General features: G+C 39.7%; 1 protein-coding gene across 5 annotated transcripts in view; it reads left to right on the forward strand.

The window, feature by feature from the left end:
- PRPF3 (pre-mRNA processing factor 3) overlaps window positions 1-11,977 on the forward strand; it is an 18,366-nt gene extending 6,389 nt beyond the window's left edge. For 4 of the 5 annotated variants that reach the window (XM_019625333.1, XM_019625336.1, XM_019625334.1 and 1 more), the window contains 12 exons: window positions 943-1,026; window positions 1,218-1,438; window positions 2,088-2,394; window positions 3,069-3,235; window positions 4,526-4,605; window positions 5,820-5,963; window positions 6,646-6,745; window positions 6,918-7,031; window positions 8,152-8,270; window positions 8,549-8,632; window positions 9,789-9,850; window positions 11,620-11,977. In XM_019625333.1, coding sequence (XP_019480878.1) covers window positions 943-1,026; window positions 1,218-1,438; window positions 2,088-2,394; window positions 3,069-3,235; window positions 4,526-4,605; window positions 5,820-5,963; window positions 6,646-6,745; window positions 6,918-7,031; window positions 8,152-8,270; window positions 8,549-8,632; window positions 9,789-9,850; window positions 11,620-11,766 — 1,629 coding nt within the window. In that variant the 3' untranslated portion in view covers window positions 11,767-11,977. Of the gene's footprint in view, window positions 1-942; window positions 1,027-1,217; window positions 1,439-2,087; window positions 2,395-3,068; window positions 3,236-4,525; window positions 4,606-5,819; window positions 5,964-6,645; window positions 6,746-6,859; window positions 7,032-8,151; window positions 8,271-8,548; window positions 8,633-9,788; window positions 9,851-11,619 lie in introns of those variants that run through there. The other variant, XM_019625335.1, reaches the window with a different exon arrangement.
- Window positions 11,978-12,542: the final 565 nt, after the last annotated feature.

Consider the following 12,542-nt stretch of genomic DNA (forward strand, 5'->3'; position numbering starts at 1 on the left):
TCGCCGGCGACTCACGGCAGCCCAGCTCCAGGTTGAGCTGTTGTTCAGCATCTTAGCTGTGGAGGGCAGTGTCACTGGCCCTCATATATGGGATCCGAACCGGGGCCCTCTGGCGTCCCAAGCCAGTTCTTAACCATCGCGCCACTCGGCCGGCCCGAAACTGTTGATTTTTTAATAGAGAATGGGGTGGAAGAATTCATAATATACCCTTTTGTACTTTTTGCATTTTGAACTGTGTAAATATATCACCTACTTAAAAAATGTTAAAAATAAATGTTTAAAAATATCTTGAAACCCCTTGACAGCAGTTCTTTTTTGGAAAATTCGAGAAGCGTTATTTGATCGTGTCATCAAAGCCTATCACCCTGAACTTTAGGACAGAAGAAAGGGTTTACAGAGACTAGGAAGCAGGTCTTTGTATTGTCGTCTCTGGTTACCCAAACTAGGAATTCACAATTTAAAATAACATGATGTTAAAAAAAAAAGTATAATTTGTATGGGTTCTGTTACGAGTTTTGCATGTATTATTTAAATGCTCACACTATCCCTGGTAAGGTAGGTACTACTATTTTTACCCCTTTTAGACATCCAGAGATTTAGAGATTAAATACAATGTCCAAGGTCACACAAACATTAAGTGGCAGAGTTAAGGTTCAAACTCAGGTTTCTCTGACTGCAGTCTTAATCATCAATCTGTGTTACTACCTAACATGCCAGTCCTGTCTTGCAAAGATGGATTGAAAATTCCATTGGTCAGCTCTGTAGGCTTATCTTTACTAAATTTTCTAGTCTGTGATCTAGGCAGAATGTGATGGGGTCATTCAAAAAATTTTAGGCCTCATGACCTGCAAGCCCTTTGGGTTTAGGAACCTGTATGGGAGAAATAAAAGAGACATTAATATTTTTTTCTATTCCCACCCTCCCTCCTGATCCTGAGAGCAGATCAAACAGATGATGGAGGCAGCAACACGACAAATCGAGGAGAGGAAAAAACAACTGAGCTTCATCAGCCCTCCTACGCCTCAGGTATTGTACCCGGATTATTCTGAAAAGCAGAAATCTTTAGCACAGTGTTTCTTGCCATCCACTCAAGTGAGAGTCCAGAAGATAACTGCATGTCACACCCCACAATATACCATAGTCTACCACTGTGTGTGTGTGTCTGTCTGCCTGCCTGCCTGTCTAATCCATCTGATTTCTTTTTCTCTATCTCACAGCCAAAGACTCCTTCTTCCTCCCAACCAGAGCGACTTCCAATTGGCAATACTATTCAGCCCTCCCAGGCAGCCACTTTCATGAATGATGCCATTGAGAAGGCAAGGAAAGCAGCTGAACTACAAGCCCGCATTCAAGCTCAGCTGGCACTGAAGCCAGGGCTCATCGGCAATGCCAATATGGTGGGCCTGGCCAATCTTCATGCCATGGGCATTGCTCCCCCGTGAGTATTTCATGGAACCCCTTGTTTCTGAAGCTTGAGAAGCAATAAATACCTCTGAATGTTATTGATCCTCTTCTTCCAAGGAACTTAAGTCATTTCATATAGTTAATATTACTTACATATACTCAAGGAATACCAATTGAAGTTATTTTCTTGGCTTCCTTGTTACAGAGTTTATCATCTTTTTATAATTGGTAGAACCAAGGTTAAGATGATTCACCTAATACTGGAGTTAGGAATAGAATCAGGTCCCCTGGTCCTTAACTCAGAGCTATAGTCATTAAACCATGTTGAGTGAGGCCAGATCTGAGAGCTCTCTACAACTGGGTAAAGATAACAGACTTCCTTTTTAACACCTACGATTGTTTTGGCGTTCCTTGTCTGACTCAAGGATTCAGAAGTGAAGAAAGATAGGATTGCAAATTCATTCCAATGTAATTTATCAATTTGTTTTTTCTGATTGTACTCTGTATTCAGATACCCAGTTTGATGTTTTCAATCCAGATGTTGTTATGCACTGATGGGTTTGTGTTCCCTAGAATTATGTAGCCGAGTTGTCTTTGTTGTGGTTTGATTTGTTTTATTTTCGGGGTTTTTGTTTGCCTTATTGTTCCATATAGGATTTTTTTCTTTGTGGACTATTTTTCAGGAAGGTAGAGTTAAAAGATCAAACTAAGCCTACACCACTGATTCTTGATGAGCAAGGTCGCACTGTGGATGCAACAGGCAAGGAGATTGAGCTGACGCACCGCATGCCTACCCTGAAGGCCAACATTCGTGCTGTGAAGAGGGAACAATTCAAGCAACAACTGAAAGAAAAGCCATCGGAAGACATGGAGTCCAATACCTTTTTTGACCCCCGAGTCTCGATTGCCCCTTCGCAGCGCCAGAGACGCACTTTTAAATTCCATGACAAGGGCAAATTTGAAAAGATTGCCCAACGATTACGGACAAAGGTATCTGGCTTAGAATATAACCTGGAACTTTGAAGAAATTAGGAAGCTGACAAAGGAAATTGAAGACAGTCCTAAAATACTGTCAACTCAATTCTCTGTGCTTGAGGCAATTAGATAAGTGGCAAAGCAGGGAATAATTTTAAAAATACTCTATTCCTGGAATACTTGATTTTTAACTGATTTGTCTTCTTAATTACATTCTACTTGGTTGGAAATAAAATTGAGTTTGAAAATTCACCTCCAGCTGACAAGCGGAGGGAAGCAATTCAGAACCCTCTGGGTGACTGAGGAAAACTGCCCTGGTGTTAATATGTTCTGTAGACAATCCACACACCTGGGGCGTTGAATTTACTGTGTATTCAATGACTTGCTTTCTCATTTTCATGCTGTCAGAGTGAGGTTTTTATAAAATTTCCATTTCTGCATATTTGCTGCAGGCACACGCACTATGGAGTAAAGGGGTAGCGATGAGGCTGAGATGTATGTAAATCAGCTATGTAAAGGATAGAATAAAGCAGAAGGGCTCTTTTTTGCTAAGCTTTTAGAAATTATGAACTCGTTGTATTAGTTGTAAGGAGTTCAGTAAGGGAGGGTTTTAAAATTTGGCATTCTACCACTTCCATGTTTTCTGTGACTCCAATTTATCTTCCTGTCTTGGTTTATATTGTCTTTAGGCTCAACTGGAGAAGCTGCAGGCAGAAATCTCACAGGCAGCTCGAAAAACAGGCATTCATACTTCAACTAGGCTGGCCCTCATTGCTCCTAAGAAGGAGTTAAAGGAGGGAGATGTCCCTGAAATTGAGTGGTGGGACTCTTACATCATCCCCAATGGCTTTGACCTGTGAGTTTGTCAGTTAATTCCTTTTAATAAGCTAGAATTAGTGGGAGAGACAGCACTCATGCATTAGGTAAAATGTTAAAATCCAGGGGAGATAGGTAGCCATACACAAGCTCATATGCTTGTAAAGAATACCGTATTTGCCGGCGTATAAGACGACTGGGCGTATAAGACGACCCCCTAACATTTCCACTCAAAATACAGAGTTTGTTACATACTCGCCGTATAAGACTACCCCCTCTTCCGCACACCTTCCACACACCAAATAAAAGGTAAAACAATATCAGATTTGATTTCAACATTTATATTTATATTCAAATGCTTATGACATGCAGGAAAACTGTCACAAGGCTGTATGTAATCAAACATATACATAAATCGCGATTCGCGATTTTGCGCTATCATACTGGGTGTATGGTCGGCTGTGTGCGATTTTGCGAGTGTGGTAAAATCGCATAACAGCAAAATCGCATAACAGCCGAGCATACACCCAGCAGCGCTGCTGATGCCTAAACGGTATGTGGAATGAAGTGGGCGGGCATCGGGAGGCCACTATGGCACGGGGCAAGCACTATGGGCAGTCTATCTGAAGTGTACCTGGCGTATAAGACGACCCCCCACTTGGAGGCATATTTTTCAGGGCCAAAAAATCGTCTTATACGCTGGCAAATACGGTATGTCGTATGGGTTATTATTAGTTTTTTGGGTTAATGTAGGAGGAATGGGCACAAATAATCTAAAAGAGCAGATCTATAAATGATTTGCCTTTGTTTTGCATTGTTATTTGTTCTTAATTACATTCTTTTGCTACTTATAATAGATGTTTACATTTCTTAAAAGATCCAGTTCTAGAACAGAGCAAGGACTCTTAGTTGATGGGGGAGAGAATGGTAAATAAAGCATGTAAGAAACATTTGGAGGCTTTAATTATATCTGCTTCATCATTCTGATACATGGCTTTAGTAGACTGTGTCTCAGCCTTTCCTCCTTTGTCAACCACTGTCCCAAGGAGTCATTGTTACTAATGAGAGAATGTGGTATCCATCAGAGGTGTTAGGGTTAAAAAAAAGGTTGAGAGAAGTGGTGTGGAGAGTGAGTCCAAGCTTAGTGGGTCCCAGTTTTCTCATCTTGAAAATTATATGCAATATAATTGCATATTACAGATATGCAAACACTCAGAAGTGCTAGAACGCATTATGGAGAGTGGATTTTTTTCATTGTGTTTCTGAGACTCCCTCTCTTGGAATCATCTCTACCCACATATCCTGTTTTCCCTTCTTCCTCCAATTTTAGTACAGAGCAAAATCCCAAGAGAGAAGATTATTTTGGAATCACAAATCTTGTTGAACATCCAGCCCAGCTCAACCCCCCAGGTAATTATAGATTACTCAGTCAAGGCTCTAGAGAAGTATTATCCAATAGACCGTTATGTGATAATGGACATGTCCTCTATCTGTGCTGTCCATACAGTAGCCTCTGTCCACATGTGACTGTTGAGCACTTGAAAACTGAGTTGCACTAATACAACTGAGGGACTGAATTTTTAATTTTATTCAATTTTAATTAATTCAAATTTAAATGTGGCTACAGTATTGGACAATGCAGCTCTAGAGCATTGGAGCCCAATCTGAAGAGGGCCTCGCTGATGTGTGTTACAAGCTGGGCTTTTGCTGTAGTGTTGACTCCCAGCTCCAGTCTTGTACATCACCTCTGAACTCCTGCCCTTCAAATCTTCTTTGTCTTAAGGCTTTCTCTCTCTCTCTCATTTTTGTAGCAAAAGTCCATTGGCTCAGTCAAGAGAGATAAGTTTTAGTTGTGGCTGTGTTTTTGACTAGCTGAATCCCTTGGATAAATCACATAGAACACAGAATTTCCTCATATATAGAGATAATACTACCTGTAAGGTCTTTTTGAAGAGTTACGCAGATCATAAAAGACGAATGTTTCCATCAGATTTGGGATAAACAGAGAAGATAATACCTTGATTAGTAAATTTGCTTGCTAGTATCTCCAGTAAGTTCAAAAAAACAGCTTGAGACCTTGAGCTAATGTAAGATATAATAATTGCATTTTACTTCATCAATCTACTTTAGCTATTATCAGTGTGAATCATTAGAAGAATTGGGCGTTGTTTGTTTTAAAAAGTTTCATAAACCTGCTTTGGGGGTCCAGATGATTTTTCCCAATTCCTATAACTCTAAAATTGTAAATTTCATCATCTTGACTGGTGATTTTCAAATTGTTCCATAGAAACATGAGGTTCAGGAGGTGAGATCCAAATGGGATTCTGGATAACCCCCACCTGCTCAAAATCCCCAAGCAGAGCAACCAAAGCCGCTCTAATTTTGTTTTCTATGTTTGTCACATTTCAGTTTAAAAAAAGGTCAACTGCTTAAAGGATAACAAGTTAGCACACTACACGTGAAAGAAAAGAATGCTTTTTAAAAATACAACCTTACTACCACTATCACAACCTAAAAATAACCAAAACCATTAAACTAAAGGTCCTATTAATGTAATTGATTTAGTCACCTATGTCCCTGTAATATGCTTATTGCTTTGCTACATTCATTTCTCTGATTGACAGTCGACAGTGACACACCAGTGACTCTGGGGGTCTATCTTACCAAGAAGGAACAGAAGAAACTTCGAAGGCAAACAAGGAGGGAAGCACAGAAGGAACTGCAAGAAAAAGTCAGGCTGGGCCTGATGCCTCCCCCAGAACCCAAAGGTACGTTCTCAGAGCTGGGGACGAAGGGGTGGCAAATTTATCTCTAATTCGAGAGGAACTTGAGCATCTCTCTGTATTTGGGTGCTTTCTGGTTCTCGGAATCATTCATTGGTTCTTTTCTTCTTTCCTAAATTTTCTCTCTTATTAAGACAGGTCAGCATATTCATTGTTGAGGTCATTGAGCCTTGTTTTTAATTATAGCACTCTGATTTTCCTGGAAGAATAATGGCCTTGAAATTCATGAAGATAGCTGTTGCAATATTTGCATAGAGTTGTTATGTCCATAATTCTCAATATTTGAAAAATGAAAATGCAGTTTAAAAAACCTCACTCCTATAGTTTCCATTATCATTAAGTAATATTTTGAGTGAGCACTATTATTGGATCTTTCGCTAAATACTGTTATCAGAGTGAGAATACCAAAGAAATTAAGTTCTTTGTCTTTTATAAATTTTTAAGCAGTGTAAATAAATAGTATACCAACTATTTAGATGAAATTTGTGAACTTGGCAAATGCTGAGTTAATTGTATGGTCTTTCCAAGGTGGGAGTTTTTGGAAGAAGTGAGTTTTGAGTAGAGATTTGAAATTGGTAAATGATATGAATTGGTAAAGAAGAGATGACAGATCATCCCAGCTGGAGAATGATTTAGGAGACTGATTTCTGTCCTCTTTCCACTGCAGTGAGAATTTCGAATTTGATGCGAGTATTAGGAACAGAAGCTGTTCAAGACCCCACGAAGGTAGAAGCCCATGTCAGAGCTCAGATGGCAAAAAGACAGAAGTAAGTGCCATGGGATTGGGTGGAAACCCAGGACAAGTATCTTTCCCAAACTCTTCTGGGGGATCCATGTTTGGAGGGAGGGGAGAGTCCTCCGTTGCTCTCTCTTTCCCTCAGCCCTGCTTCTGATCTTCAATGCCTTTCTCACTTGTGGATGTCCTTCCTGTCACGACAGAGCGCACGAAGAGGCCAACGCTGCCCGAAAACTTACAGCAGAACAGAGAAAGGTCAAGAAAATTAAAAAGCTTAAAGAAGACATTTCACAGGGGGTACACATATCTGTATATAGGTAGGTGTCCAAACTAGGCCAATCTTTCCCTTAGAAACACCAAAACATCTCCCGGTGCTTGAGGCAGAATCACTGGTCTAAAGGCATACCTAACATCAGCCCTACTCTCTTTAAATGACCCTACTGTGAATCAGGAGTTAGTAAACCTTTACAATGACGAGGGTTAAAGACTTCTATCTCTGAGGTCTTCTTAGTGAACCAGTACTAGTTGTGCAGAGTGATGAATGAATGAATGAATGAAAATATACTTGTTCAGGCCAAAATGTGAACTAAGGCTCATTCATTCTTTTGGTTTTTTTGTTTTGTTTTTTTTTTTTGTTTGTTTGTTTGTTTTAGCTGAGCCATCCTGCCATTCATTCTTTTTGAAGCATAAAATATCCTATTTCTCCAGGAAGCATTAAAAGTTTCTTTCCTCAAAAACTATTCTTATCCAGATGTATTGTAGTAATTCTTTTATTCCCACTCCAAAATGGACTTTGTGCATTGTAAATATTTTCTACCTTTGTGTTGACTTAATGTTTTTATTTTATTCCTTTATGTCTAGTACAGTGTGTCTTCTATTTTTTTTAATGTGCTCATGTTTAGTAACTCGTTCTTTATTATAAAAGTGGTGCATTTATAAAAGTAGCGAATGCTTATTAAGATAAAAAAATTCTAACAGTACAGAAGGGCACTTACTGAAAAAGTCCACTTATTCTCTGATCCCTTAGGACCACTCGCTATGGGTGATTGCTACTACCATTTGCTTCATGTATCTTTCTAGAAATTTTTTGTGCATAGCATTGTGGCTACATTATAAGCACCTAGAGGACAAAGAATTATACTGTCAATAACAATTAGCTTATAAGTTTTTTTGGATGATAGTAAATAACTCTGCTTCATTCTTGAGTAAATTTTGATTAGCTGCTATTTGTGGTAAGGTTGTACCGTGCTAGACTTTGAAGAAGTATAAGACAGTGGAAATACTTCTAGGATTATCAATTCTACCTTTTAAGCATTACTCCAAAGGCCTTTGTTTTTGGAGAGAAAACCATTTTGGATCCATCTCTTTATTTGCCATTCCACTCAGGCAGCTACTGATGCTGAAATGAAAGCCATAACTAAACTTTCCCTTCTCCAGAGTTCGAAATTTGAGCAACCCAGCCAAGAAGTTCAAGATTGAGGCCAATGCTGGGCAGCTGTACCTGACAGGGGTGGTGGTACTGCACAAGGATGTCAACGTGGTAGTAGTGGAAGGGGGTGAGTCTGAAAAACCTGAGGGAAACTGTCCCCAGGCAACCCTAGGCCTTGAGTGATTAGCGTGGTGGGGAGAAAGGAGAAAGAGGTAGTAGTCTAGAACCGTACTTGGGTATCATCCTGGGCCTCTGTTTCTGTGTTATCGGAGTAGAAGGACCTCAGATGTGGTTCCTGGGATTGCTTCAACTACCACATTAATGTCTGAGCATTGAATGGCTCGGAGTTTCTTTCTACCCCATCATCTTCCCCAACTCTGGCAAATTCTCCTTTTTTGTTTCCAGGCCCCAAGTCCCAGAAGAAATTTAAGCGTCTTATGCTGCATCGGATAAAGTGGGATGAACAGACATCTAACACAAAGGGAGATGGTGAATGGGGGTTAGAGGGGATTAAGTGGGATGTGGGGGTGGTGCTCTATCCATTCACCCATTCCCTCCCTCTGACACTTGCTAACACTGGATAATGTTCAGGAAGTTTAGAAAGACCCATTTGGACTAGGAGCATGCTAGATGTTCATACGGTATTTATTACATGATCATGTGCATGCATGTTAGTTATTCTCCTGCCTGTCCTTTAAGGCTTTCCTACCAGCTGCTTTCCCTGTCTGCCCGGCATCTGGATACTGATTACATGAGAGTATTTAGTTTGTGAAAATTCAGGGTGCTATGTACTCAAGTGTGCATCGTCTATTTTTTTACTAAAAAAATTTTTTTAAGAGTTGAAGGCAAAATTTTTAGATCAACAAAAACTCTCTGCTTTGTTCAATAAAATATACTTTTCATTCTTTTGCCCAACTTTATCTTTTTACACACACACACACACACACACACACACACACACACACACGTATGTATTGGGTTGTCGGAAAAATCATGACTATTTTTTATATGTTTTTCGTTGCAAAAATGCGTCATGACTTTTCCGACAACCCAGTATATATTTGACATTCTCCTGGCTGTCATTCTCCCATCAATATTCATTCTTCCCTTTGAAGGCCTGGATTAGCATTTAACGTGGAGAGAGCATTATTTTTAATTTTGCCTAACTTTGGTCCTGTTATATTTTTTGTACTTAAAGTATATTTCTTACTATAATTGACCTATATTTTGTTTTGCAAGTGTTCCAAAGATATTTTCATTTAGTTTATTTGCCATTAGACTAAAAGCTTCTTGACAATGGACTCTTTAACATGTTGGTATCTGAAGCCTGGCCCCCAAAGTGTTTAGGACAAGTTGTTACTTTTGATGGCTTGTCTTTTATTTATCTACTTACTCCCAGTACCTGGCACAGCTCTTGACACATAGTAGGCACTCAATAAATGTTGGTTGAATTAAGATCGGCCTGTTAGAAGCTTCCAGTCTAATTTGGGATAAACAAAGAGTAACAGAAGACATTAGATCCCAATACATAGTAATGGGTGGTAATATTTAAAAGAATTTAGGTAGACATGAATACTGTTTAGAACCTAAATCTTGGTCCTTGGTCTAAGTCTAGAGCAAGATTTAGCTATATTGTTTTTTCCAGATGATGAGGAATCCGATGAGGAAGCTGTGAAGAAAACCAACAAATGTGTACTAGTCTGGGAGGTAGGTGATCCTTTGTTAAACACAAGCAGAACTTCAGCTAATGGAATGGTAAAACTAGACAGTGACTAATCCCTTAAGTAATTCGTGTTTCTTTTCAGAATTCATTGTTAAGTGTTTGGCAGCAAATTCTTCCTCGTTCTATGTTAGTTAAATTGATGAGTATTTAGTATATACCATCTGAAAAGACTGTGGAAAACCGGTGGCAAGAATAGAAATTCTCGACTTGGTTATTTATTTACAGTGATGGATATGAGACTTGGAAAGAGTGAACTGAATTGTGGGATTTTTCTTTGGGTATAGTGAAAGAAATACTAGATTTAAGAATATAAAGTTGAGAGTCTGGGCATTACCGCTTGCTAGCTCTGCAATTGGGCAAAGCACTTAACATCAAATACTGTTGCTTTGTCTATAAAATGTGGGTATAATTTTCCCTCCCTGTTGTCAGGGTTTTTTGTTTTTTAAAACCTAGTTAGATTATTATGTATTAGTGCTTTGTAAAATGTGGCTAAGTCACTCTTCAAATAGAACGTTATTATGATTATACAATTCTTTCATCCCTGAAATCTTAGTGAAACAGTGTTAGTTTTGAAGAAAGAAAGAATGAATGAGTGAATATGCTTGTTCAGGCCAGTAGGTGAACTAAGGATCATTCATCTTTTTTAAAGCATAAAATATCCTGTTTCTCCAGGAAGCATTAAAAGTTGCTCAGCAACTATATCCTTATCCTGATGTAGTGCAGTAATCCTTTTATTCCCACTCCAAAATGGACTTTATGCATTGTAAATATTTACTACTTTTGTGTTTATTGTTTTTATTTTATTCTATTTTGAGTGCATGTGTGTCTTCTAGTATTAACATGCTTATGTTTAGTAACTAGTTCTTTATTGTAAAAGTAGTAAGTTATTACAAAAGTAGTGGATGCTTATTAAAATAAATTCTAACAAAGAAAAGCACTTACTGAAATAGTCCCCTTCTGATTCCCTGATTCTTTAAGACCACTCTTTATAGGTAATTGCTACTGTTTTCCATGTATCCTCTGTCTTATCCCAGACTCCTCTAATTCATACAAATTAGGTCATAACCGTAATACCTGTTTTTCTGTCTTATAAGCCCTCACCTGCCTATTTAATATCCCAGCCTCTTTTTCTCTTTTATTTATGTCTGAGAGTCTTCAGGAACTGTATCTCAGGTTCAGAAACAAGCCAAGTTCTGCTTTAGCCTCCTTATTAGAATCTGATCCCTGAAAGCCTCTTGAGGTAGCGCTTAATGACTGTCTTTGCTCTCGGTGCCTTTGGTGAGAATGGAGTTTCACCCAATCTCTTTTGTCTTGTAGTTCTCTACAGGGACTCACCCTGACGGCCGTTTCCCTCTCCCCTTTCACCCTGTGATGTTCTTTGTCCCTGGGCCCCCAAAGCCTGCTTGGGAAAAGAGTCCTCTTAACTCCTTTCTCCTGCGAGGCCCAAATCTAGTCCTTGAGGCCTGGTGGGAGAGAAGTTCATCCCATCGCATCCTCCGTGGTCCTTCCACCAGAACACAGAACTCCTCATCCTCCATTCAGTAAAAAAAAAACACCTGAAACCCTTATGCCTAAATTCATGAAAACTCTCATAGATACCCAAAGAGGTGAATGGAGGTCAGAATTGCTTTTACCATAAAATTACATTCAGTTAAGCACATTGCTATACAAGTGTTACTAGATTTTATAAAAGAATATTATATCAGATTTAAACTAGAAATGGCAGTTATTACACATTTTCTCTCTTTCCCAGGGGACAGCCAAAGACCGGAGCTTTGGAGACATGAAGTTCAAACAGTGCCCTACAGAGAATATGGCTCGGGAGCATTTCAAAAAGCATGGGGCTGAACACTACTGGGACCTTGCGCTGAGTGAATCTGTGTTGGAGTCCACCGACTGAGACTACTGCGAGCCCTTCTCTCCCCGGCCTGTGTCTCCTCAGCCCTCCCCTTTACTCTGCCTCCCAGCCCAGGCCCACCTGTGTGAGTGATCTCGGGACTGTGCCACGCCGACATGGGGACAGAGGGAGAACACCTTGCTCCCTCCCCCTGTCAGCCTGGTGCTGCTCTTTATTCCCCTTCTGCGCATATGATTAAAGAGTTATTTTTAAAGTTGGTATGATATTTTTCACACACCCCTAGGTATTGGAGTTTGGGTCTTCAGGTGATCTTTTCTCCAGACTTCTAGCAATTGCTGTGGAAAGAGAAAATTTTGGCATTGATATTTATTGGGTCGTCAGAAAAGTCATGACGCATTTTTGCAACGAAAAACAGAAAAATATGCCATGACTTTTCCGACGACCCAATATGTATATATGAATGGATGGAAGGATGAATGGCTATGTATTTTTGAGGTCTAATGGAAGTTGCTGACCGCATCTTGGAGCAAGAGTGATAAATAATACTTTTCCTGGAGCAGAGAAGCAGAAAGAGGTGTTAGTGGGTAAGGGAGTGGGGAACAAATGAGTGTCCATCTCCCAGCCCTCTATAGATAGAGCCACGAGGTAGACAGGTGACCTCTACTCTCGGCTAAGTAGCCTTAACAGGAAATGAATGCCTCAAATGGGTGCGTGTATGAGACCGTGTTGTGGGTGAAGTGGACACAGGGAACGTCCAAGGAGAATGTTATGGGTCAGTTTGTAAGTGGAATAGAATTTGGGAATTTAGCCTATTCTTA

This window comes from Hipposideros armiger, unplaced genomic scaffold (assembly GCF_001890085.2).
Source record: "Hipposideros armiger isolate ML-2016 unplaced genomic scaffold, ASM189008v1 scaffold_621, whole genome shotgun sequence".
Taxonomy (NCBI): Eukaryota; Metazoa; Chordata; class Mammalia; order Chiroptera; family Hipposideridae; genus Hipposideros; species Hipposideros armiger.